General features: G+C 53.5%; 1 protein-coding gene across 2 annotated transcripts; it reads right to left on the bottom strand.

Moving 5' to 3' along the window:
* Positions 1–26,426, bottom strand: ETF1 (eukaryotic translation termination factor 1). Of its 2 annotated transcripts, none has more exons than XM_039559652.1 (10): positions 26,113–26,426; positions 11,758–11,933; positions 10,865–11,004; positions 7,456–7,594; positions 6,383–6,573; positions 5,790–5,919; positions 5,282–5,437; positions 4,674–4,738; positions 3,389–3,536; positions 1–2,053 (listed from the first exon to the last, which is right to left on the bottom strand). In XM_039559652.1, exons 1-10 carry the CDS (start codon positions 26,196–26,198, stop codon positions 1,971–1,973), a joined length of 1,314 nt encoding a protein of 437 aa, XP_039415586.1. In that variant the 5' UTR covers positions 26,199–26,426; the 3' UTR covers positions 1–1,970. The 2 variants fall into 2 exon arrangements, with proteins under 2 accessions (XP_039415586.1, XP_010408449.1); XM_010410147.3 differs by lacking the exon at positions 26,113–26,426 and adding an exon at positions 22,648–22,819.
* Positions 26,427–27,635: the final 1,209 nt, after the last annotated feature.

Raw genomic sequence — 27,635 nt, 5'->3', positions numbered from 1 at the left:
TATATTCTTAAATATGGTTTAATACTCTTCTCCATTTCTGTACATCACAACACCAAGATATCACTGCTTGGGATCTCTCTGCAGAGGCTATATAGTATGCGAAGGCCGGGATCTCCCACCCCCGTTGAGTGTGTTTGCATGTGTAAGTGTAATACATATCAGTATATATTGATATACACATCAATATATAATGCAATATATATCACTGAAGAGAACACATTGATTAAAGAAATACAAAAATTTGGCATCATTTCCAAACTTAAATAGTAAAAATAAAAACTACAAAAAGGAGCTGCATACCCTAATGTATCATGTGAAACAACAAGCAGTATATTCAAAAATGTAAATTTACATCCAATTTTTGTGGTCTTGTCATGTCACATTAGACCCATTTACAATGGCAAAATCCAGAACATACTGCTGTGAGGGCCAGGGCTGTGCTCAGCCCTGAGCAGACCCAGCCCCACCTCCCGGGAGAGATTCCAGCTTGGATGTGAGGACAGCAGCAAAGCCGCCGGCCAGGTTAGGGACCAGGGGGACAAATGGTATTGCTCACAAGGACAGGAATTTTGGACCTCAAACAACAGTGTGGCAGAAATTTGAAGAGAAGCTCCCTCTGTTCAAGTGAACCAGGACAAGAGGCAAAGGTTTGCAGCTGGAACAGGAGCTGCTCCTGAGGGAAGCACCGGGAGCGACGCTGGGAGAGCCCCCAGGGAGGGAGCAGGACCTGAGCAGGACTGGAGCTGTGCCACTGCTCCCCTCGGGGCAGGACCTGGCCTGGTGCCACTGCCCCCTGGCCTGCACGGCCCCCTGACCCCCAGAGTGTCACCAGCAGGCTGGACACGCCCCAAGGATGAACTCCCTGGCTCTATGGATGGAACAGGCAGGACACAAAGCCTCGGCAGTCTGGGATGGCCCAGAGGTGATCCTTTACCCCTGGAAGGGCACATCCCCACAGGACAGACACTGCTCAGTGCTGGGAGCTGGGTGTTCCCAGGGGCTGTGCCAGCGCTCCACAGATCAGAATCAAATATTCCACACTCCCAGCACTAATTCAGCCTTCACTCCACTGACTCAGTATTCCTGTCAAACACCCACTTCCATTAAAGACCTGTGGGCTCAAATTCACATAATCAAGGAAACCTTACGCAGTCCTAAAGCAAAAAGAAAAACTTACTGAGGAACAAAAAGCCAAGTGTACCTTACTTCACTGAAATCTCATGTTTATTTTTGTCAAGACTGAAAAAAAAAATAAATTCCTGAAGGCTGCACTGCTCAAATCCAAATTAAGCCCAAGACTCCAGCAGCATTTTCTCATTGCAATCCATGAAGTGCATTTCCTAGTTTGTAAGAGCAGTGTTTCTGCAAATAGATTAAAGCACGTTTGGCTGGTGAGCCTCCCCAAACCATCAGAATTTTGCAAGCCACATGTAATGAACCAGCACTCAGGTCAGTGCCTCCTCAAGCTTTTGAAGAGAATTATGGCTCCAACCTCGTTCCATTTCTTCTGCAGGCTAAGCTGAGAATGCCATGTAAATGGGTCACGGCGCTGCCAAATGCAGCAATTGATTTCCCCAATCAAAGTATAAAGAGACAAACCAGTAGGATCTTACTTCTATTAATTTTGGAAGGAAGAGGTTTACAGCAGTTAATGTATCATGAAGGTTAAAAAAATCATTTCCATAAAATACAAGAGCAACCAATTTCACCATTGAGTAAAAGTAAAAACTGGGATTCTTTTTAAATTAGTCCAAAGTGGCATATAGGAACTTAGTAGTTTGCTGCTGTACTGACACTATGACAAATCAAAGTGTAGGGTTTTGCTTTCTTAAATCCAAATGCTCGTGGATCAAGTTCTGGAAATGTTCCAATTCTAAGGCAGGGATCTGTTGTGTTTTCCACCATGAGTTTGCTCCTTGGGTTGGATGCTGGAGGGGCGAGGCACGTGTTGCCGGACCCAGCTCGACTACCTAGTAGTCATCAAGGTCAAAAAATTCATCGTCTCCTCCTTGGTATTCCATGCCCTGGAAGTCCACTCGGTACCGCAAGATACCTGCCAAAGAAACAGCCTTTAGCCTCCCCAGCATTCCCACAGGCACTGAGCAGCCTCCCCAGCCCTGCACGTCCAGAGCTTCCCCGCCGTGCCCACGCTGAGGCCTGGCAGCAGGCAGGAGCTGGAGTGAGAAATGCCACGGGGAATTATTGCCCAGAGGCAGCAACACCCACCTGCCCAGCCAGGCCAGCTTCCTCCTGGAAAAGCTGAGCCTGCTCTAGGGCTGCATCTCCAAAAAGCACCAGTAGCAGGTCACTGGTCCCAGTGTCACTGCTCAGACCAAGGCCTGGCAGTTAAACCCAGGGGGCAGCTGGCACTGCAGACACTTTCACAATGGAGTAAAAGCAGGATTTAGGGGCTGTTTTCCCACCCCAAACACCAACCCAGGGTTCCGGAAATCCTGTATCCCTGGAATCATTTACTGAGGTGAAGGAGATTTTCAAGGATACTTCCTTTCCAGCCTACAGAGCATGGGAGCAAAGAGGATCCCACCATGCAAAGAGGCTCGATCTGGCTGCAAATGAGAGACTCCTGGAATTACAAACCCTGAAAACTTAGAAATCTATTGCTCCTTATGGAGCCAAACAATCCAAGCTTGTTTCTTCCCAGCTGGTGTTCTCTGGGCCCTAGAAATTCCTCTTTACAGTGCACTCGCCCCTGGTTCACGCTCATCAAAGCTGAGCACAGCCAGTGGCACAGCTCTGTCCTGCAATCCCTGCCTGGGCAGGACAGAGCACTGCAGGTTTGGCTCTACCTGCCCAGGATTTGTAAGACTGGCACAGGAGCCACCTGCACCTCTGCCAGGCGTGGCTGATGTCAGTGAGCTCCAGAGAAGGACTGCCTTTCAGAGGCCTCACTGCTCCAGAGGCTGGACTAAAAATACTTTTCTTTGGAAAGAAGCAGAAGATCAGGGAGCAAAGTACAGGGAAGCTCTGAGAGATGAGCAACAGCTCCAAGTGCTGCAGGAACAGGGCCGAGGGTGGTCAGAGCCCCATCTCTGACAGGGCAGGGCAGGGGCTGCCACCAAACCACTGTGCAGAGACAGAGCCAGGCAGCTCAGGGCCCTCCTGAGCTCCAGCAGCTGGACAGGGGGACAAGCCCATCCCTGAGCACTGCAGAGGACACAGGGATCGAGGAGCACAGCTGGAAAGCAACAGGGCCCAACATGGGCCATCATCCTGCAGGACAGGGAATGAATCTACCCTGGTGAAGACAATTGGTTCTGGAACTGGTTCCATGACTGACTGGAATAAGATTAATCCCACTCATGTTGGCACCAGATTATCAAACCAACCACTAAAAAAAAAACAAACACATTTTCCTCTTGCAGTTTACCTCCAATTCCTCCAAATCCTTTCACAAATTGGGATCCTTCTTGTGATTTGTCTGTAACAATTTCCAATGTTGCTCCAAATTTCTTGTAGTTGTTTGCAAACCACTCCAGGAGGGGCATACTTTCTATGAGTTCATGTTCCTGCCCAGTCTGTGGAGACATTGGAAGGGAGAAATAAATAATAAAACTTGTTACAGTCACTGTGTGTTCAGTACTGAGAAAACCCCCCCAAAGCTGGCTCCGTGGCTTTGTCAGCCCTAGCAGGGACAGCAGCCCCCACGCTCCACAGGAACCTTCCTGGTGGAAGCGTTCTTGACTCAACTGTACCAGGCAAGGGCTGGCACAGCCACAAGGCTCCTGGTGCTACAGAATTAATCACTGACAGTGTTTTGGGCCTCTAATATGGAATTTAGTGCAGAAGCAGGAGAAAAAACTGCCTTGATTCTTCTGCTCCAGGGTCACCTCACACTAGGTCTCAGTTTCACTGCTCATTCATACTTGCTCTGCACCCTGCAGGGACTCCAGCCCCACTCGTCCAGCAGGCCCTGCTCTCAGGCAGGAGCACTGATCCATGCAAGCACAGAGCCAAAAGGCACCGTGTTCTAAGCAGAAGGTGAAGTGATTGTTGTGAAATAGAAATGCATCAGTGCAGGTAACACTGCAAACCCTCCATGCACAGCAGGGACTGCCAATCCCCCTCCAGGAGGGAAGGCAGCTGGAAACGGCCCCCACATAACCCATGGGGGACAGATGCCCACGCTTTTGGCAAGGGACACTTTTTTCCCAGTTTACTCTGCAAAGTAACAGAGCCCTGGTCCACGAGGGCTGTTTGACCTGCACAGGCAGGGAACTCAGGCAGCAAATGACAGTTCCACATGTCAAATACATCCCAAAGCAAACATCCCCTTGGCACCTGATCCATGTCACCATTTCTGACCTCGCAGTGGTCCTGCACAACCAAATCAGTGCCCCATGAGCACGGAGCAATGGTTCAGGGCCTCAGCCTGCACAGTGGCTACCAAACCCCTGTAGGTGATGCTTTGGTGGTGGCCAAAGACCCCACACTGCCCATTTACACAACCTTGGGATTGGCAGCAGGGAAGACTGGAGGAAAGCAGGTGTCGGATCCAGGGGTCACACAGGAGGAGCCACAGGCTACCAGCCTGAGGTGTCACTGAGGGCCAGAAGGTCCCTGTGCTCAGGTGCTTGGGACAAACTAAGCCCAGGTGTCCAGAGCTCTGCACCAACACACTGAGAACAAAGCCAGAAGCCCCAAAGCTGAAATACCTCCTTATCTGTGAAGTGGGATTTGTCCTTCTCTTGCTCTGGTGTCAAATACAGGATCTTCTCCTCTGAGAAGGGAGAAAAAAATAATAGTATTAGTTTGGATAAGGCTACAAGATGCAGTTTTAAGACAGCAGGAGACTGAGCACAGCCAGCAACAGAGGGCCTGGGCACTGCCACTGCCTTCCCTCCTCTCTGAAGCTCTGTGGGCAACCCAACAGGGCACAGCAGCAGAGAGCAGCTGCAGAGCCACCACAGAGAGGGACAGGTCCTGCTGCAGGCACAGGGGCTGTCTGTAGGCAGAGGTGTTGTGTTTGTGGCCACAACGTCACCTCAGTCTCCCCTCTGGCACCACACTGACACAGCTGAAGCAGGATCCAGGCTGGCCCTGTGCCCAAGTGCCCCCTGGCACTGCAGTTCCCTCTGTGCACTGGAACCCTGCTCGTTCCAGCTTTTCCCCCACAGGGGCTGGGAAGCTGCAGGTCAGGATCTACCTGCAGAACACTCCTGTGATCAGACCCCCTCAGGGAGCTCCTCCAGCAAACCCGTCCCAGTGAGGCACCTCAGGTGTTCAACCCTGAGACCTTTCAGTGTCCCAGAGCACCACGTACCCTCCGTGCCTTGGCAGTGCAGGACGTATCTCATGATATCCAGGTTTTCATAGACTATCAGGATCTCTACTGCTCCCATTTCCAAAGCTTTTAGTGTATCTTCCACACCAAAGCAGTACTTCCCCGTGTCCTGGCTGATCTCATCGAAGTATCGTCCTGCAGGGCACAGAGAGCCTGCCATGAGCACTCAGCACAGCACCCACACTTCAAACAAGCTTCATCTGAATGCAAGCAACTGGGAGAAGCAGCTGCCACCAGAAGGCCTGGAGCTAAGGTGTTCTCTGATGGAGGGACAGAGAAAGTCCAAGAAGTCTGGTGGGGAAAAAGACACCAACCAAACCCCCCCCACCAGCACCTGAGGTGTCCAGGTGACAAAAAGAACCTCACACTCTCAGCCAGGATGGCAGGGCTGGGGCAGCACCAGGGCTCTGCCAGGAGGGTAAGAGCAAGACCAGCACACTCAGTGCCACACGCCTGGCTCGGGAGGAGGCTGCAGGGCATCACGTACCTATTAGTTTTTTCTCTTGGATGAATTTCACATTGGAGAGGACCTCAGTTGACAACTCAATTGCTTGATTGAAGCCATTTTCTCCTCCATATGAAATGTCAACTAGTTTGAGCACTTTGGATTGCAACCGCTGAACGAGAGAAGGAGGAGACATGAAAACATAAATCCACTCCAGAGCAGGGCTGTCAGACTCCTCACCCTGCCATGGGGTCACTGCACTCATTACTGCACTTCACCTGAGGCAGAGGGACCTCTGAATGCACTGTATTGAACCACAGATTAGCTTTACTGGAGTTTAATTGCAGTAAAGCTTCTGCTTTAGATTTGGGAACACAAAGAATGGGAACACCAGTTCCAAACCAGGGAGGACAGATTTCTTATTAGCCCTGTTTTAAGAAAAGGAGTTCTCCGCTCCTTGCAGGAGGTATTAGGAAAGGGAGACCTCTTTGGACACATCACATTTTTAATCAAATCTCTTGGGACACCAGAGTCACATTCCTCTTGAGGAGCATCTCGTATCAGAGCTCCTGCTACAATCACCACGTCACCACTGACACTTAAACACTTGGGTATGCTCAGGAAAGGCCACTCACCTGATCAAACATGTCAGATTGACTTAATTCAGTTTTGAAGTCAGCTGATCCAGCTAGGACGAGCCCAGCCACGTTGACCTTGTCCCCGGAGATGAAGAGCTGCACGGCTGTCTCGGCCACCTTCCGCACGTAGTTGTGCCGCTTCTCCATGCGCAGGCGGGCGAAGCGCAGGGCAGACTGACCTCCTCTGCCTGCAGGGGGGATGGGGCAGCCATGGGGAACCCACTGCATCCCAGGAGCATCCTTAGGACACAGCTGGCCCGGAATAACCAAAGCCAAGAGCAGCTGCAGCCTCCTGAATTACGTTTGCCACGAGCCCAGGCAGGGGCTCTCATGGAACACTCAGGGAATAAAGAGGGTTCATTTCCACCAGATTTTTCTCCACAGAGGAAAATGTTTCTTTTCTTGCTATAAAGACTCACAACTCTGCAGAAATTGAACATCTGAGCACATTCTCTCTCCTGCACCTTCATTAGAAGCTTTCTCTTTGTACACTGCCTCAAACACTGCTGACGCAGCGCGGCCCAGCAGTCTCTGCTGCACAACCTCACTGGGGGCAGTTTTTATTTCATTTTGTCCCATCCACTCTACAAAGGACAGTAGGCCAGGAGTAACCAGCAGACAATCTGCTGAACTCATCAGTGGCTGGCTACAACAGCACCACAGAGTGGAACTCAAATTTTCCTTGCTCCATTAGGCCCTGTGCTTCCTGCGGAGAGCAGCTCGCTCCTCCTCGCTGTGGTGTGCACACACCACCAGCACATCAAACCTGAACGACTCCATCGAGTGGGATTACTACTTGTGCTACTAATATTTAGTTAGAACTGTCCCAAAACCAAATAAAGGGTCAAATGCAGCAAGAAATAAAAAGTGCCACTTCTAAGATCAACTGCATATTACTGTGATTCATTAATTCTGACAGAAGGCTCAGACTGGAGGTTTTGCTGTCAGATTCCAAGGGAGCACAGACTTGAGCAGAGCTAAACCCCCACAGGCCAAGTTCCCCACTTCCACCCTCACATCCCACCCCAGGACAGGCTGCTGCACTCAGCAGAGACAGGCTAGTGTGTTACCATGCTTCTTTGGAAGATCCACAGTGAATTTGTGCAGCACTTCTCGCGTGTTTCCTTGGAGAGTTCCAAAGAGTGCCCCACTCCCATCTATTACAATAAAGCCAAACTTGCTGTCGTCGGAGAGCAGCGCCGTGAGGGCCTGGAACAGAGAGTGAGGCTGTCAGGGTGGGGCATGGCTCACACAGGGCACCAGAGACAGCACAGCTCCAGCAGTCTCAGCTCACAGCTATTGTTTTATAAATGAACTAGAGGAAAAGCAGCACACTCAGGAGTTGTAACTATTCCAGATCACTACAGAATCCCAGAGTTGTTTGGGTGGGAAAGGACCCTAAAGCTCATCCCATTCCACTCCCTGGCTATGGGCAGGGACACCTTCCACCATCCCAGGCTGCTCCAAGCCCCAATGTCCAACCTGGCCTTGGACACTGCCAGGGATCCAGGGGCAGCCCCAGCTGCTCTGGGCACCCTGTGCCAGGGCCTGCCCACCCTCCCAGGGAACAATTCCTTCCCTACATAATCCCATCCCACACGATACTGTCAAGAGCACAAAGGAAAACCAAGTTTAATTCTGATCACGACTTCCCAGCTTTGCCAGTTCCCCACCTGAGGTCATGGGCAGGTGTGACAGCAAAACCCCAGAGAAGGGCTCTGGAGAGTGTGAAGTGAAATGGATCCCACCTCTCTGAGGCGGCCTCTCCGCTCTGGCTGGCACAGCTGGAGGATGATTCTGGCATTCCAGCCAGGAAAGGAGAACTAGCTCAGTTCACTGTCAGTTCAGTTTTGTACTCCACAGCACTGACACAGCCTCCCTACCACAACCACTGGTCTGCTGCACCCACTGACTTCAAGTCCCACAGGCAGAATGATGAAATAAATCTACAGTGCCTGTGGCAAATTCAGCCTTACAGAGCACAAGTAGCAGCAGCAATAATTGTTCTGTGCATAACTGGCTGTGGAGAAGATAGCCAGAACATTTGCTGCAAAATGAAGTTATCCTTCAATTTTCCTCCCTTTAGAGAAGGCGTACGGTCATTTAAGCTGACCAACCAAAGCACTGAGCAGTATCAAGGCTTTTGAGTTGATTTTGCCCAAGCTCCTGCCCAGCCCTGGGGCATCCACAAGCACCCAAACTCGACACTCCTTTCTCGAGGCAATCTCTCAGCTGCTGTTCCCCCAAGGGCTGTCTGAGTGGGCAGAGACATCCAGCACACACACACACTCCTGCTCGCTTACACATGCCCAAAAAAGCAATAGCCAGAATCCTTTCTGGCTGGCAAAACCACATCAGTAGGATGGGGAACTTGTCAAAACTCCAGATTGCTTGAAGTCACCAGTTTAACACTGAAAGTGATGGTGCTGGGTTACTGCACGGGACCTTGAGCTGCCTGCAGGGCTGTCAGCCTGATTACTGGGCTGAACTGAAAGGATAAAACCCATCAGTCATCCTCTTCCAAAATCCACATAACCCAGGCTGCAGCTCTCAAGCTTAGAAGAAACAGAGGCTAAGGTTTAAATGGAATCTCCTGGCCAAAGTAAATATTCTGTATTAATTCCTCAGCAGTGGGATGAATGAGAGGAGGAAGTGGCATATTACACTGCAATCTATTTAACTGGGACAGAGCCAAGCTAAACGTGTGACTGGAATGAATGCTCCAGCCAAGGTATCAAAATAAGTCACTGTAAATCCTACCCCTCAGACACACATCAGGGCTCACAGCCCCCTGGGGGAGTTACTTCAGTTTCACACAGGCCATAAAACATCTACAGGAAATCTTACCACATGCTCCTGCCAGGCAGCAGATGACTACAGCTCTGACACTCCCAATTCCCTTTATTTTAATACAGCACCAATGATCAGTGATTCCCTCAGTGCCCCTGATCAGCTCTGTCAGCGCCTGCACTGTGTGACCTGTCCAGCACCAAGATGGGACTATTGCCTTTCTTCTGTTCCTTCAGCCTGCACTGAGCTTCCTCTCTGCAGCTTTAGCCCAAAGGTGAAGATCACCTCCCTCTCCTGCTCCTTCACACCCCCTCACTTTCCCAGGAAACCTGTGGGTGCCCCAAGCAGCTGCCCTGGCTGTCAGCTCAGCTCTACAGCCAGAGAGAGGGACAAAGCCAGAGCCCAGTGCTCACAGCCCCCAGCAGGCTGCTACAGCTCCAGCTGACCCTGCACTGCAGGCAATCCCAAGCGAAATAACCCCACACTCCACAGACAGGGGAGTGCACAGAGCCCGTGGAGGGAGGTGCTGGCAGTGATCCCATCAGCAGGAGCAGCAATTCCCACAGACTCCACTCAGGCCACTGCCACTCTCACTGAGCAGTGCCACACAGCAGCACCAGTGGCTGTGCAGCTGCTCCTGGAACAGCCTGCTGGGCACTTCTGTGTTGAATCAGTGCCCCGAGGCAGCAGCTGCTGAGGAGACCCAACGAATCCATCTCTTGGCAGGACAGGAGGAAACTCAGCACCCTCCCACTGCCCACAGCAGCAGCGACAAACACGTCCTGGGCTTGGCATCCTGGCTCTCTACTGAATTCTCTTATTTGCCTCTTGCTTTCACTCATCTACGGACACATGGACCCAGCAGAACTCCAGACCTGTGCCTGTGCACAGGTTTTTATTCCTGGGAGGTCAAGGACGTGTTGGGATTTCATCCTTTGGGGGAGAGACAGAGTAGTAGGGATGGACCTCACCTGTGCAACAAGCACACCTGTCCCTGCTGCACTCCTGCCCTCTGGAAGCCACTCATGGATCACATCTCCACAGACCCCAGCAGACAAGCAGAGCTACATCACTGGAGGGCCTGTCAAGCCCACGTCACACGGGTTGACAACAGGCAATTAAGTCTCAGGCCACACATTTATCATGGGGAACATCACAGACGTGAGGGGCACTGCAAACATTGAGACCTCTGCACCTGCCAGAGCCAAAACAGACTCAGAGGCAACACACCGGCTGCTATAATCCACATTTCTTTAAATATGCCTCAAACCATTCATTTAACTTAATTAGATGTTGGATAAAAATAATCCCACTTCCCCCCAGACAGATTAGGCACACGCCAGTTCTCCATCCAGGCTCTCAGTTAACACATCTGATAGCCAAGACTGGCAACACTGATAGTATCTTGGCAGTATTTTAAAGCCTGGCTTGGAATAAGATCTATGGGCCTCTGTGGTTAGGAACACCCTTCCTCCAGCTACAGAGAGGAGCTCCTGTCTGTGGGTCACACAAACTCAGCTGTGGGAGGAGCTGGGCAGCCTCTCAGCTCCTTCCAGCAGGCATCCCCCATCTCTGGCCAGTCCCAAGCCATCCAGTGGCCTCCCCAGGGCATGTTCCTGCTGCTCTCCAGGCTCAAGCACACCAAGGTTGTGCCCAGACCTTGGTTCCTGCAAATAGGTGAGTCCTTACCTCCGTGTGGAATTTGTTGTCACACAAATACAACGACGTATTGATTGGTTTGAAAGGTTCAAAGTCAATGTTGACTTTCTTCTCTTTTCCTTCTTCTGTCACAATTGTTCCACAGTAAACAACCAGACCATTTGGAGGTACTACAAACGACACAATGCAGGTTTAGATCACTAAGGAACGTAGCAAGCTGTACCCATCAAAAACTGACTGCCAGCCCTTGAGACTCATAGCAGAGTTGAAATTCAAGTTCCCGAACTTTTAATTTTCCCTTTTCCCCACCTCATTCCCTCTACAGTGGAAAACAAACTCATTTAGTGCACCTGCAGCAGACATGCACCTGCCTGTTAAACCCATGAGCTTGCAAGCTCACAGCACCCAGAGAAAGGCTGAGCAGCCCCTGAGGCTTTGCTGGTCCCACACAGGGATTTACAGAGTGACCATCCCAGGGAAGGCCAGGGGCTGGTGCAAAGGCAGTAACAATGAACTCTTCCAGGGCTCATCTGACATGGCCTGGGTTTGCTCCCCCCCAAAATGATGGCAGCTGCTCATGCCATGCATAAGGCACACAGAAGTTTCTGCTTGATAGAAAATCACTGCTTTAGTGCAAATGAACTACTGCAGAATATGCAGCTCTTAAATCTGGCCACGTCTAGCAGAGTCAGCACTAAGAACAGAATCATGAGCCCACTCATTAAAGACAAGGACCACCTTACTCTTCTAGTCCCAAAGTCCACCCCTGAAGTAGCCATCCAAGGGCAACATACCTGGAATATCAGTGCAAAACAGCAGCACAGGCCAACAGATTTGATTAGCAGAAAACTGCATAGTGCAGGAACTTAAGGCTGCTTCCAAGAAAGGGAAGTGTGCCAGCATCCATACAAGCTAGAAGTTACCTTTGTTATAGAGTTTCAGTCTTTGCTGTACAGATGTAATGGCTCCCAGTACTGAAAGGCGATTCACTCTTGACTTTATGTTGGAGGCAGTGCCAAACTCGTCCGCTAACATTTTTGCCACTCGCGAGATCTGGTCTTTGGGGGGAATGATCAACGAGATCATGCTGGTACCATTGCTGGGGAGGGAAAAAAGGGATGTGAGCAGGCAGCAGAGCAACAAGCACCCTCACACCATGTTCCCTGTACACAGTTCTCTCCTCCCTCCCCCAAAGATGTTTCTTCACTGCTGCTGGTGTAATTCCCCTTCTGCTGGACAATTATGGGAGAGAAAAGACAAGAAAACAAAACAGGCTCTCTTCAGTGCTCAGCCTCTACCAAGCAAGTCCTCCAGAAGCTGCTAGTTTACTCTGGGATACTGCTCTGGGAAGAAAGAACACACGTACGGACCAAGGGCTGCGAGCAGAAGGAATGGAAGCAGCTCCCAGCAGAGATTATTTAAAACAATGCAGCCACATACTTTAAGGACATCTTAAAGCCCACTCCATTTGTTCTCAGACAGCTGGAGCACTGAGCAGCCCAAGTGCTGCCTTAACATGTTGTTTTCCTCAGATTAATACAGAAAACTGAACTGGAAGGATCCCTTTGTCACAGTGAGTCTTTTCTGCTTTCCTACTATCACTTTTCTCCCCAGAGCAGCTCATCAGCTCTGGCAGCTGCTTTAACTGAACTGTGCTAAGCACACACTGCTGCTTCACCAGCACCAACCCCAGGCACAGAGTCAGGAGATAAGACCCCACAAATCACAGAACAGGCGTAAATTAAAAGAAAATAAGTTTGATATTCGTTTTTCCTAGGGCTTTGGGGTGAGTCCTGCAGAAATCTTAATCCCTAAAGCCGCCTTGTGGTTCAAATCCGTCCAAAGCCAAAAGGAAAATTGGGGAAGTTCCCATTTGCCTTCCAGCAGGTACCTCCCATTTGCCATTAAAGCATCCCAGATGTCTGAAGTGCTGCCTCTGCACTGTCTCAGATTTAACCCAGACCTCACACTTTCCGTTAGAGTAATGGCATAAAAATCAAATCCCTCATCGTATCCTCCAGCCCTCTCAAGGGCAAACCAGCTAAGCTCTGTGAAAAAGCCTCTTCTCAGGATTCTGAGTCAGAGAGCCAGCAAAGTGCTTTTCAGACACCAAACCCCAGGGTTTTGCTCTCTTACATTTCCTACGGGAGGAAGAGCCGAACCCAGCTCCTGCTTGCTGCTGTTCCAGGCTGTCACGCACCAGCGTCCTGCTCAAGTGTTTGGGCTGCAGAGGCAGCAGGGAAGTGCTTTAAAAAGCACCACTTCATTAGCCTCCTTACAAAAGTTGTGCAGCCCTCTCCCAAAGATCCTCAATCCAGGCCAAGTTGAAGCAGAGGCTGGTAGGTCAAATAAGTCCCTGACCTTAAAGACAACTAATTGGTTTTAATATCCGAGCTCCCCATCCACACCAGTCGAGAAAGTCACAAAGCGGCTCTCGCCCGCGTTACTCCCAGGAGGAGCTCTGAGCCACGCTGACAGCTCTCAGGCTTCCAGGTCACCCCAGCCAAGAATACTCCATAGCCCACTCAATTAAAGCAGTTAGCTACCCCAGTGAATGGCACCAGCCTTAGGGGAGAGATAATGGCTATCATTCCCAGCAGGCTCCTTTGAGGAAGAGGCTGATCAGAATGAAAGCAGCTCTTCCCCACTTTTCTGAAAGCAGCACTCCTGAATTATCCCGTCCTCTGAAAGAAGAAAGTCCTAAGACTTCCCAGAGATTAGAAAGCTCTGCCCATCACACCTAACTTCCTGCATCACCTAAGGGCATCCCAGTGTGGCACGTGGGAGGGGGACTGTTATGCCCCTTGGGCACTCCATGGCTCTCCTGCTAAGAGGAGATTTCATACAGTTTTTCCTGAATTGAGGACAGAGGGCGAAGAGCAGGGAGTGAGTCCTGTCACAAGCTGCCTGGAAGAAGAGGCTGATCCCCCCCACCTACAAACTCCTTACAGGAATTTGCAGAGAGAAAGGTCCCCCCAAGCCTCCTTTTCTCCAAGCTGAGCCCCCCCAGCTGCTCCTCACAGGACTGACTGTCCAGACACCTCACCAGCTTTGTGCACAGCAAGGAGGAAGGCTGGGCGTGCACTACCAAGAGCAATTCTTCAGTACAAAGTCATTTGTAAAGCTCCCTTCAGTTTTCAAATGCAAGTCACCCCTCAGATGCCAGCCCTGGCCTTGTGCTGTGTTCCACTGCCCCACAAACACCGGTGCCAGCACTGAGCACCCACTGGATCCTACTGGGACCACTGGAACTGGGGATTATTTATCCTACACACAGCACCTTGCCCACCAGGCAGGGTCACAGCACTGCTCCTTCGGAACACCCCACCCCAGGGAACACAGTGGCCTTCACAAGCCCTGGTGATATATTACTGCAAACAAATGAAAAGGGTCTCTCAGAGGAAGCACTCCTGCTCATTTAAATCTCCAACTGGTTCAACACAGCACACCGCTGTGCCTGGGCCAATCCTTCAGTGAATTCCAGGCTGGATTTGTATCCAAAAGCACCTTGCCCTACCAACATCAAGTGCACCCCTTGGCTTTGCCATGCTGCACCACTGTTCACACAGCCAAAGCTATTTCAGGCTCTAACCAATTCCTGCAGAATCCAGCAAAATAGCTGGCATGCAGCTTGCCAGGGGAGCACCTCATGGCAACCAGGCTGCTGGAGGCCTCGAGCACAAGGAGGAAGCCAGCGTGTCACCATGTCCCCAGGTACCCAGCACCCCAAGGGGTCACTAAACCACCAGACAACCAAAGACTGAGACCAGCAAGACACCAGCTGAAGCAGATGGGCACCAGCACTCAGGGTGGCTGCAGAACTCCCTCACACACTGCCAACACCTTGTTATCCGACCAGGGAAGAGCAGCTTTCTGCTCTCAAAGCAAGCTTGTACCTGTATGTGACCCTAATGCAGCATGGCAGGGTCTAAAAAACCCTGTGGTGCATCTGCTAAATTCACCCCAAGGAGACAAAACGCAGCAAAGAGTTTCTAAGAAAGCTGCTGTTCAAAAACACTCAGAAAAAATAGGTTACTCTGCAGAGTAAGACAATTTCCAGGTCTCCTCTGGGTCTTTGCAGCCTCAACAAGATAAAAGGTATTTCTGCAAATCCCACCGTCCCCTCTGGAGCTGAGGGTTCCAGAGTACACGTACCTGGGAATGAGGTAAGGAATTTCCCCATAACCATCCTAAGGCCTCCCAAAAGGGGGCACAACCAAGTGCTCTACCCAGACCAGGGGCGCTGCTCACACTGGCAGCTCGGGGTCAAACATGCCAGGAGCTAGGTCTTCCCTGAATCACCCACAGCACTCTGGAAGGATCCAGACTACACCCCGATTTCACAGCACTGCTATGGTTTCCCCCCAGCTCAGCACACCCAAGTTCCACCAGAGCAGCTGGGAGCTGATGCTGTCAGACTGAGCTGAGCCAGGGGCTTGCAGCAGCTCCAGCCAGCTGCTGTCCCTGTTCTGGCCAAGAGCTGCCAGTGCCACCCGAGGGCAGGATGCTCCGAGATGTTTGCTCTGGAGGGGAGCAGCACCCTGGCCCATGGCAGCAGCACAACGAGTGCCACTGCTCAGGGGACAGGGGCAGAGGAAACAATCAGGAGCAAGACAAGCACCAGCCCACACACCACAAAGAACCAAGGGGGCAGTTCAGTGCCAGCTTGGAAAGGCAGAAGGCCTGCCCTGCCTGCACTGTGGGTACTGCCAGCCCTGCGAGGAACGGACTATTAGCTCAGATTTATCACCCCCTGCCATGAGCAGCATTAGCTATCTCTAGGAGAGAAGATGAGGATCAAGGCTCCAGCTTTCCCACACCACAGCAGGTGGGCTCTGGCTTTCTCCTACAGCCTGCCAGAGGGCTGTTTGACGGAAGAGGGGAAGCAAAAATAAGCACATTTCACTCTCTGGAGACAGCAAGTTCTTCAGAAAAATCAAGGTTTGTGGATCGGACAGCCTTTCTATTATTAAAATTCCAATGTTACCACAGTTGGAATTTCAGAGAACTGTGCCATGAAACAGCTTTCACAGACACAGAGAGACCTCAGAGCAACTGCTGACAAGTGATCACAGCGAGTGGGCAGTGCTGAATCACCACTAACCCAGTCCCAAAAAGCTGGAGGGGACAGCCGTGCCACTCTTCCTGCAAGCAGCTCCTGTGGCACCCAAGCAGCTCCTGTCCCTGCAAGGAAAGGAGGGATCACCCAACAGCCCCTCCCTGTGCTGTGTGTGCAGACCAGGACAACCGCTGGGTCCCCTCCAGGAGCAGGGATGGCCCAGAGGACGCTGGCACCAGCTGGATCCCCGTTCCCAGCCCACGCCACACTCGGTACCAGGAGCGGGGCCCTCTGTGGACGTGCTCTGTGCTCCAGCACGAGGGAGGCACCAGAGCAGGAGCTGAGTGCACAAAGCAGGCACTGCACCCATCTGGGATGGCTGCCACGTGCACCCCCCTGGCTGCTTTCCATGACAGCTGCCAGAGGAGCCTCCTGCTCTGGGTGACCATCTCCACCTGCAGGCCTTTGTCACCACGTTTCTACTCTCCTGCCACCAGAAGGAACAGCTGAGCAGATCTTCAGACCTTCAGCTTTCAGCTGGTACTACAAAGTGATGTAGGGGTTTTCCAAAAGGCTCCTACCACCTTACACAGCATTGTGCCACCGAAATGGGTCCTGCACTGCCCCACCCCACACACCAAACCAGCAGCACCGACCACAGCTCCCCTCCACCTGGCAGACAACCACCAGCACTGCGAGGAGGAGCAGTCAGTCAACCTGTCTCCTGCAATTTGGGCTATGTGCTGGCACGGGAGAGCACTAATTTCACAGACTGCTATATAAATAGCAGCGACTGGCCTGCCCTGTGGTATCAGAGGAGACCTGACAAACAGCAGCTGAGCCGTAGCTGTTCCACAGTGAAACATTTCACACTAACAGCACACTGTGGAATGTGGGATACAGAGGCAAGGGAGGGCAGTCATGCCCTAGGACACAAAATGGGCTTATTCTCACAGGGCAGAGCTTCATGAGCATCCTGCTCTCCCCAGGAACCAAGGGCAGCATGAGGCCTGTGTGTGACTGCCAGAGACTGGAAGGAGCACAGAGCAAACAGCTCCCACACAATCTGATCCCAGCCACATTCCACAGCTGGGAAGCTTTCTATGAAACAACTGTTGCCACACACTGCTCTGAGCCATGTTACCTTCCCAAGGTAACCTCTGCTGGTCTCCTCCATCCAGGACTCTGGATTACTGGGCAGGCACAACATATTCCAAGGAGCCCAAGCTGCCCGGACAGCCAAGGCTACCCAAGTTGTATGATGGCTAAATGAGTTCCCTGCACAGCCAGCTGCAGGACAGATGCCAGCAATATCTGTGTAACCCAAGGCAGAACTCCATCAGGCACACCCAAAGAGCTGCTTCTGAACCCACATCCACAGCGCTGCAGGCACGTGGTACGTCAGTGAAGGACTAAGTTCAGGGCACAGTCCACAAAATCAGTGATGTGAGTAAAGAATATCTGAGGGGTATTGATGCTGCATCTGAGCAGAGATGTTGAATGCAGTGCTATAGAAAGGGAGTGTCCTTTGGTACAGGCGAGTACCAAATTGCTGGTTTGGGTTCCCTTACAACAGCCAGGCCATCAGACACTCCCCACTCATCCCCGCCCTGCGTGCAAGAGCACTGACCTTGCCAGAGGGAGCTTCTACACACGCTCCTGCAACTTATGAATTATGGCTGTGAAGCAAACAGGTCACAGCTGTGCCCTTTAAAGACTTAATGTCTTTTAATAAGACAAAGCCTTCATCAAACAGAAAATGGCTCAAGTCCACTCGAGATGCCAAATCCAGAGAGGCAACAGCAGATGCAAGAGCTGCACAACTTTTCCTGGAAAACCTGCTAGGAAAGAGCAGGGAATCTCAAGAGTCCAAGATTCCTCGGTGCTTCAGAGGCCACATCACCTGGAAGCTAAAGACTGCATTGCCTCTGAGAGTATCAGCTGAATGCTCTGCAATAAACCCAGCCAACACACCTCAACCTGACTGCTGCTTGGAGGCAACAATGTCTCGTGATGCCTCCACCAGAAACAGATGAACTCCCCCTCCTGCTCAGCCCATGGGCTCCCAGCACAGCTCGAGCAGGACACGAGTACTGCACCCCTGACAGAGCACGCAGCCCTGGGGAGCTGAGTGGGACCCGCCACAGCTCCTCTGAGGTTTCACGTGGAGCTGAGCCAAAAGCCAGGCAGAGCTTTGTACAGCACTATTTCAGCAAGAACCTCACAATCCCCCACAGGCATCCTGCATTTCACCCCAGCATGCAGCAGAACTCTGGATCAGCTCCTAAAAGGCAACATTAACACACACCATTCCTCAAAGGCTCCCACATCATCCAAAGAAGGGTATGAAATATGGAAGGGACCAGTTCCCAAGCACAAGTGAGGCAGAGATCACCTCTCTGATCCACTGACACCTCAGAAGCGGAGAAAAAGGACAAGATGGGGGCAGGGTGGTTATGAGGAGAGGATCTGCAGATTTAGGAGACCAAGCAATTCATTCTTCAGGAATCCTTTTCAGCATAAGCATTAATCGAAGCAATTGAGGCCCCCTCTCCCCTGAATTGAAGAAACACCCCAGACACCAAATTCCTCCAGCAGCCTTTAAATGCCACCTCTCCCCTGGACAAAGGAAAACCACTCAACTGCACAGCGTGAGACCGTGCAGCTATTCCACCATGGCTCACACAATGCCAGGCTCTACTGCTGTAGTCCTGCTCCAAAGCCCAAGACAGGAATCTTGTCCATCATTCTCCTGTAAAGCTGGCAGACTCGATAGAAAAAGCACTTCATGTAACCAGAACCAGCTTGAAGGCAGACACTCAGACGGTCCTGGAAAGGCATCCTGCCCTCCTACCCTCACCCACTGACCTTCTCAGAGAGGAAAGGCCTCCAGATGCCAACCAAGCTCTGAGTGCCAGCCAGGGAGAGAAGCACCCAGCCAGAACCCACCCTGGAAAACACAAGTGAGCCTCATTTCTTCAGTGCACCCCTGGCTCCAGCAGCCAGGGAGAGCTTCCCACAGGGAGGCAGCAAATGGCTGCTTCAGCAAAGGAGCAGAGGCAAGCCTGGCTGGAGCCTCAGCAGGGTCAGGCGAGGCAGTGCTTCCCGCTGAGTAGCCGCCGGCCGCCTGCCAGGAGCTGCCTCCTGAGCTCAGCTTCCCTCACTCCCAGGACACAAAGGAGGTGAGACAAGAATCAGGTCACGGACTTCTACTCCTCCACACAGCACAGTTTGGCAGCTCTCGTGCGTCTGAGGGCTGCAGAGGTAGCAGGTGACAGTGAGCCCGTGGCCCCTGGGCCACCACGCACCACCTGCTCAGAGGGACACATCAGCAGCTCCATCCCCAAACTGGGGCCAGCTCCATCCCCCCAAACTGGGGCCAGCTCTGATACTGCTGCTCAGGCCACCACCAGCACCCACATCCCGAATGAGACGTGCAGCTCCAGGAGCAGATCCCAACTTCATCCCAAGCACTGAATCAGCACAAGTGGATCCTGCGCACCCCACGGGGAAGGTGAATCAATGCCTCTCCAAAATCCTTGGATCAAAGGCAACACACCACAAAACATAATTGCATAGGCATGTTTTGAATAGGCCCTATTGGCTGCATCTGACCTCATGCAGAAAGCCCGGATGCCCAATTACTGGGAAGTGGAACAGACATTTCTGCACTTCAGACATTTGTGACTCACTGGGAGGCTCAGTTTTGCCACAGCTCCCCTGCCCTCCCTCCTCCTTCTCCAATTATTAATGCTCCAAGTTTAAAAGACTTGTTGCATTATGCTAATGGGCCATTTGGGTACAAGATGTACACTGAGGGACTGAAACAAATCCAGATTTGCTTATTAAAATGCTAATGCCCCAGAGCTACATGGGAATAGGTGGCTAACAGTGGGGAAAAGAAATCCAGTTGCCACAAAGCCAAAAAAGTCTGTCCTCTTTTGAGGTGCTCATTCCCATCTCCTACCACGTCATTCCTCAGGGGCTCATTCATTAGCTCCATGTGAATGATGATCTGTGCATGAATCACACAGCTCACTAATGATTCACACGGTTGTAGAAGAGGTACCAGGCTGCCGAACAGCCATGGGCTGTCAGACACTCGCTGCAGTTCTGATCTGGAGCCACTCTTCCAGCTCAGGTCCTCCTCAGCCACTTGCTCGTGAGTACTCTACAAACAGCACTTCCTAACTGTTGCTGTAATTCAAAAGGAACAGGTACAGCAGGCAGGTGAGAGCCCAGGAAGTGTTTCACAACAATTAGACTGAGGCAACCAGCAGGATGTCAACAACCCTTTGGACATCTCCCTGGCTCCAGCTGTCCTCCCACGTGGCACAGCTTTCTCAGACCACCCACTCTCAGCACCACCAAAACACAAGAGACACTGCCTTTGTCCTGAGAGGTCTGATCAGCCCTGCTGACATGAAATCCACATTTGGCTTCTACCCCAGCACTGAGGACACTGGCAGCCTGAAGAGACCCAGCAGTCATAGCAGGGAAATGGTGTGGAAGCAGCTGCTGTACATCCCACGTGGTTTCCTGCCATGGTGCCCTCAGCTCTCCCTTCTGCCCTGGACTATTTCTATTCCAGCCTCTCTGCAAACACCTCCTCCTTCTCCTCACACCACCAGAAGCAAAAGGCAGTATTAACATCATAGCCTCTACCTCTCACAGAAACATGACCTCCTTTGGGAGCTCCCCCTGCCACAGGCAGCATGAGAAAGCACGACTCAGAGGAAGCAATCTGCCTCGGGTAAGAACTGAAACCACAACCTCTTCCCTAAACACTCCATACGAGTGGCAGATCACCAAGTCAAAGCAGAAAACTCACTGTCAGTAAAGCTCAATCTCTGCAGACCCTCCTCCTCCAGCCCCTGTCCCACACCCATGTCTCACATTTCCCACTGTGTGACAGACAGCCCAGCCCAATTCCAGCTGGAGCAGGACTTTTCTATAAGAGAGGTCCACTGCAGACATCAGCTTGCAGGAGAGACCCTCAAGGCCATCCCACAACTGGCACTAGCACAACATATCAGCCCTGCATCCTAAACACCACAGCATGAGCTGGAAAGCCAAGGACCACCTTGGCATGGCTCTGCCCCTCCCAGATGGACCAGCTCATCCAGGCCTGGGGCAAGGCCTCCATCCTACCCCCCGTCCTAAGGTGAAAGCTGCAGAAATAGCTCCTGTATCAACAGTTAAACTGACCCACAGCTCAGATCCGAGGCACAGCCACAATGACAAACAGATCCTGATAAAGAAGGCAGGGAAAGAGATCTGCTGCCAGCCGGGGAGCAGGGGAGGGAGCCTCTGGACCCACACATCTCTAGCAGTGCAGCCAGACACCAGTCACAGTGCTCACAGACCTCACTGAATGCTCCTCTGGGGGTATGACACCCCTCAAGCCAAGAGAGCTGCTCTGGTACCTGCCTGGGCATGGCGGTGGTGTCACACTCACTGAAGCAAGAGCACACCCTAAATCTGCTGTGCTGTGTCCTGTATGGAGCAGGAGAATCCACACTGGAGTTAACACATCTATGCTATTGTCCCACAGTCATCCCAGCACAATTCCACCTTCAGCACCACCAGCAGAACAATCCATCCACAGGAGAGTGCTGCAGGAGCTCTGCCTAATTCAGGTGGGAAATACAGCTCCCTGAGGCAGCAGCAGAGAACCCCAGCACCATGGTTTCCAGGACTTTGCTCACAAGAAATTGGGAACAAGGCAAACTTTTACAGGACACACCTGTCACTGCCCCCAGTCATCCCCGACCGCCCCCAGCAGTGGTGCTGCACAGCTCTCCCCACTGTGGTACCAACTCACAGCAAGGTGGGCTCTCAGGCCACGTCTGCAAAGGCCCACCACCCTCACAGCGGAACAGGCCAAGACTACCTCACTCCCCAGAACCACCAGGTTGTCCAAACACATCTCAGCCCTGCCAGCTGCCTGGTCCCAGAGCAGCACCATCCCAGAGCAAGGTGTGGAGAAGAGCAGCCTCCTGCTCCTGTTCCACGAGGCTGGGAAACAGCAGCAGCTTGTGGCTAATTCCAAGGCTGGGCTTTTCCATCAGGACCAGCAAGACTCTGGACAGACTGCAAGAGAACCCATCTGCAAATGATGCTTTCTGCAACACAAGCTGGGCAAATCTTTTCTGTAAGCAACAGGTGAGCTTGCCCGCCCTCAAGCAGAACTGTTTCATTTTCCAGGAACTCAAGCAGAACTGTGTCTCTCTTTGCAGGAATTCCCACGTATTTCCAGGCCTCCATCCTTCCTGGTGACTTTATTTCTCTCACTTTTTGTTTCTCCCATATATTAGATGTAAGTCTCAACATGGCAGAATCCAAACCCAGGCAGGAACCGCATCACTTTGCTTTCCCAAGGCTCTGGAGACACCAAGACTTCCCCTTCTCTTGCCATTTCTCCCTCGTCCAACTTTGAAACATTTCTTCCAGTTACAACTAGAATAAGTTACTCGTTCAGACTTCGTTTCTGCACTGGCCCTGTTTGACCCACCTTCCAGAGCACATAATTTGGAAAAATGTTCTTCCACACATCAGCCTCAGTTGTGTTTGCAGGCAGTGCCTTCAGAGACACCTCGATCTTCACCTCCTCTTTTCCTGTTCCAGTAAAATAACCAAAAAGGGCTACTGCTCCCAACAGAGCAAGCTCAGGGCAGGGGAGATGTCTCAAGAGAGCTCCTGAAGTTTTCCCATCATAAGGGAGCTCCACATCCTGCACCAGCTGCACTCTCACCTGGGGTCTGGAAGCCCACCTCGCCACGGAGGTGGCAGTGCCATTTCCAAGCAGAGGTGTTTGCAGAAGAAAGTGTTTCTAAGAGCTGGAGAAGTTTCCAAATATGATTCGGATGTGGCATCTCAGGTCTGCTTGTTGTTGCTGGTACTTGATTTTGCCAAGCATTTACAGCTTAGATTAGCAGAAAACTCTGCCCGTAGCCCAGCTAACTATTCAGAACTGCAGAGACCAAAGGAACAAAGAGAGATTGTCAGTTTAGCACTGACACTGGAAAACTGCATGAAGCAACAGCAGAAAAGCCCCGAGAGAGAGAGAGGATAAAGGAAAAACAGAGTGGTTAATGCTGCTTCTACTTGGGCTGCTGCAGCCTCCATGGAGAAAGACACAGCTGCAGCTTCTGGGGGGCCCAGTGTTTCCCCAAATCTGTCCTACAAAACTGAACTGTGGACTGAAAGCAGAATGAATCCCTCAGTAGGAGGGAAGCAGAGATGTCTGATGAAAGTCTGAGCACTCCAAGCTCTCAGAGATGAGTGGCAAGGTTAAACTTCTGACAAGGCCACAGCTGGCTCATGAGCAGCCTTTTACTCCCATCTTCTTCTGGCCACAAAGGTTAATTGCCTGCAGTGCTGAACTGAGCCCCTCTGCTCCTCCTCACACCCTGTGCAGAGCCCAGCTACCGCCCTTCACCTCACCAAATCAGAAACACCAACTCAGCCACCCTGCACAGGATCACACAGTTTGCAACTCAACTTTGGAAGAGCTGGGAGGAGGTAACTTCTTGTTTAGGAAGTAAGACACAGATAACAGCTCCTTCTAGTCCCTGTGAGCAGAGACAGGGTATTGAGGCGGGGTCAGGAAATTAAAAATTATTTTCCATTATTTTGAATTGACAGACTCTTTCTACAGAGATCAGTGACAAAGCCAGCTTTCCCTAGCAGGGCTGGGAAAATAACACAGGGCATTCCTGCTAGGATGTTACCTCCAAGTTTGAGAGGCAGACCTACCCCTGCTGGCCTCCAACTGATCAGCTTCTGGGAAAGCTGAAGTTTTCATCTTTCCCCTGCGTGCTCTGACCAAGCACTGCCCCTTTCCTCATCAATCCATAAAAGCACTTCCTTGCTCTCCTGCCCACTTGACTTTTGTTAACAGCCTGCAGACTCCAAGGAGATTTTACCAGAAGAGCTGGATAAGAGCAGAGGTGCCCCAACCACCACATGCCAAGGGAATGTCTGACTCCAGCTTCCTCCATTTCCCGTCCCTTTGATCCCCTGCCGGAACAGCCGGCACATGAAACTGGGACACTGCTGCTGGGTCACTAATGGAGCACATGAGTAAGGGAAGGTGGAGACGCCAGCGAGGCCCTGGCCCTCCACATCACCCTGTTTGAAGGCTTTGCCCCCTAACCCACCCCAGAACAGGTCTTCCTACTCCACAGGAAGAGGAAGCAACTCTCCCAAAGGCCGGAAAAGCCTGTTCCACTGCCTCACACCTCCTGTGCCGGGGAGCCTGAGCCTTCTGGGGGCTGAAGCTGCAGCACCTCTTCTCCTCACTGGTCCCAAACCAGGATAATTTTGGCTAGAACTCACTGGCAGACACAGAACCAGCATCACCTTGCTGAGAGCAGACTTGCTGGCACCAGCATCACCTTCCTCGGGTGCTGGTTTAGTAGCTGGCACAGATTAAATTAAGGGACAGCAGCATCACCACATCCAGGAGATGTGCTGGGTCCAGGGGGCACAGCAAAACCCCCTACATGGATCCAACTGTGCCTGTGGCATCTATGATGCACAGCAGAGCTGTTCCAGGGAACCCTGAAGGGGATGACAGGGGGGACACCTGGGCTGTGGCCCCAGGAAGCCGATACCAAAAGAGACACCTGCCCTTCAGCCTCCCCTCTCTCAGGAGCTCTCCAATACCTGCTGGAACCTTCTCTGCAACACTCATCTATCCCAAACAACACGAGAGCTGACACTGGACTGGGCACACTTCAAATCAGGGAGAGAGAAAACTCCAACTCTACATTTCCAAAGCCCACAGGGGCTCCCTCAGTGCTCTTGAACAAAGCTATGTCACAAGCTCCAGTGGATGCCTGGAGCTTCCCAAGCCCTTTCAACTTCCTGGGACCCCTGTGAGCACAACCCGTGCTGCCCACACCACACACAGGCACAGCCCAGTGATCAGCTGGGGTAGCCAAAGTCCACTGTGCTGCAGGGAAGAGCAGCCCAGGCTCTCCACTCCCTTCTCCCACCTGCTATCCCCACACAGCTGCATCATAAATCAGAGTAAAATATATTTAGGAAGACCTGTGGCTTGGGTTCCCCTCCTGCCTGGGTTAGCTTCCAGCTAAACGAATCCACAAGCTGACTCTACACACAGAAGAAGCAGCAGCATTAAGGACATGGCAAGACAGCAGCTCAGCCTCTGCCAGCTGGCCCCAAGCTTTTGGGGGGCCACAGAACAATGCCAGTGGTGCCCCAGCTACAGAACACCTGTTCCGGTGAGCCTGTGGAAACTGGAGCCGCAAGGGTGGCTAAGGAGTGACCCTTCATTTTTATTTTATCAGGTTGTCTACCAACACAGACCTTCTTTGCTATTCTACAGCCCCAGAACCTTGAGGTCTCACAATTCCTCAGGCCCAAGAGGGTTCCCAACCGATGGAACCAGCCACTGCCAAGCTGCCCTCTCAAACAGGCACCTCTGGCATGGGGCAAGCTGCACGAACAGACATTCCGGTGGGGGAAAAAAAAATTAAAGTGCAAGGATTAAAGCTGGATTAGAGACTTTAAACTTTCCAGTGTCCAAACTTTGGAAGAGCTTGCTTTCAGGGAAATGGAGCTGAGCACCTTCGCTGGGAGGGGAAGGGGTGAGAAAGTTCAAACAGCCGTCAGTAAGAGAAGCTCCGAATAAGTGCTGCCTCAGCCCCTGCCTCCCTGCCCTCACCCCGCCGCCTTCCCCAGCCCAGCCGCTCCCTCGGGAGAAGCCCAAGGCTGCACGGGGGACAGAGGAGCGTCTCCTCCGGCTGGAATCCGCCTTTCTCCGGTGCCAGCTGGCACGGAGCGGCCGGACGGGCCGGGAGCGGGGCCGGGGACACGCACCTGTGCCACCCCCGCCGGGGCCGGGGGGAACCGCCCCGTGCGGGGCCGGGTGCGGGAGCAGCTGCGGGGCCGCGCCGGGGCCGGCGGAGCCCGGGGCAGCCACGGCCCTTTTCCCTTTTCCCGTGCGGGAAGCGCGGTCACGCTTCCTCTCCGCGCCCCGCACGGCCCGGCCCGCCCTCCCCGCCGACCCCCGGGCCCGAGCGGCCGCCGAGCCCCGCGCGGCCGCACAAAAAGGGCCCCGGGGCCGGGCCGGGGCTGCGCCTCCCGTCCCCCCGCGCCGGGCGGGCCCGGGCAGCGCCCCGGCCGCGGCCCCGCTCCAGCCGGGACACCCGGCGCTCCGGGGCGGCGGTCCCGCGGGCCCGGCGCTCACCCGCGGGCCGCCTCCAGGCTCTTGATGAGCTTCTTGATCTTCCAGATCTCCACGTTGCGGTCGGCAGCGCTGGGATCGTCCGCCATCTTCTCCTCGTCCTCCTCCTCCTCCTCCTCCTGCTGCTGCTGCTGCTGCTCCCGCGGCTGCAGGCGCTGCGGCGGCGCGGGGCGGGCGGGCGGCGCGGTGCGGGCCGCTGGGGCCGGCTGTGTCCCGGGCGGTGCCGGTGCCGCTCGGGCCCCGCCGCTCGCTGCCCGCTCCCCCCGGCGCGCGGCGCTGACGTCGCACGCGGTGCTCGCGCTCCCCCGCGCCGCGCACCATGTGTTGCAATCGCCTCACATGGGGGCCCTGACGTCACTTCCGGGGGGAGCCGGCAGCGGGGCGCCGCGCCATTGGCCGCCGCCCCTCCCGCGCGCGCGCGCGCAGGGCATTGTGGGGCGCGTAGTCCGGGGACAGCCCGGCGGGGCGGGGCGGGAGCGCGCGCGCGCGCGCGGGTCTCGCGAGAGCTGCGCGGAACGGCCCGCGCGCGCTTAAAGGGCCCGTGAGGGGCGGCGGGGCCGGGGTGGGGCCGGCAGCGAGGGGATGGGCGGGAGCGGGCCCTGCTCCGTCCCACAGCACAGAACTGTGCCCACACAGCTCCGGAATGGCCCGGGGAGGGACACTGCACAGCCTCTCTGCAAAATGTGTTCAGGGCTGGGCAATGCCCAGGGCAGCAGTTCCGCCTCCTGTGCGGGGGAATTGCTGCGCTCAGGCCCTGCCCGGTGCCCCGTCCCTCCTGTGCCCCGTCCCTGTGGCTGCCACTGCCCCAGGCCAGGCCCTCTGCCCACATTCTGGCAAGGGCAGTCCCTTGCGGCCTGTGAACATCAACATTTGGAGAAGGCCAAGAGGGGCAGAAAGCACAGGACAAGGAAATGGGGAGACATGGAATGGTTTTTTTGAGCCACAGGGTTCTCTCCATTTCTCCTTTCCCTGAAGTGTCACCTTCCCGCTGTCCCTGCCGGGGTGTCCGAGGGCAGGAGCCACACGTGGTGCCCACAAGGATCTGGGCCAGCGCTGCCTCGGAGGCACCAGTGGAGTGGGGAATGTCCAGGGAAGGGCAGCCAGGCTGGCCAGAGGCTCGGGAGAGCTGGCAGCAGTGCCCAGAGAGCCCGGGGAGGAGGCTGGTGCCCCACAGACAAACAATGAGCTCCCAGTCCCCTGGCACGGCCAGGGCACCCTCCTGCAACCGCGATGGGAAGCGCCGCAGCCATGAGCGACGGTGCCCTCCTGCTCTCTGCACTTGCCCTGCTGCTGGCCACCGTGGCTGTCTGGTGGGCCACTGGCCCCCGGGCACCGCGGCGGCGGCAGGCCGGGACTCGGAAGCTGCGGCAGCGCCCCGGGGCCCAGGCCAGGGGCCCACGGAGGAGCCGAGCAGCCCCTGCGGCTCCCAGGGCCTCCAGGCCTCGGCCGAGCCCTCGGAAGCGTCCGGATGGTCCCGCCAGCCCCCCGAGCGTCCCCTGCAGCTGCGGCCCCTGCGTCAGCGTGGC

The sequence above is a fragment of the Corvus cornix genome, chromosome 13 (genome assembly GCF_000738735.6).
Source record: "Corvus cornix cornix isolate S_Up_H32 chromosome 13, ASM73873v5, whole genome shotgun sequence".
NCBI classification, from domain to species: domain Eukaryota; kingdom Metazoa; phylum Chordata; class Aves; order Passeriformes; family Corvidae; genus Corvus; species Corvus cornix.
The sequence above is the reverse complement of the archived record's forward strand: the minus strand, read 5'-3'. Positions and strand labels throughout refer to the sequence as shown.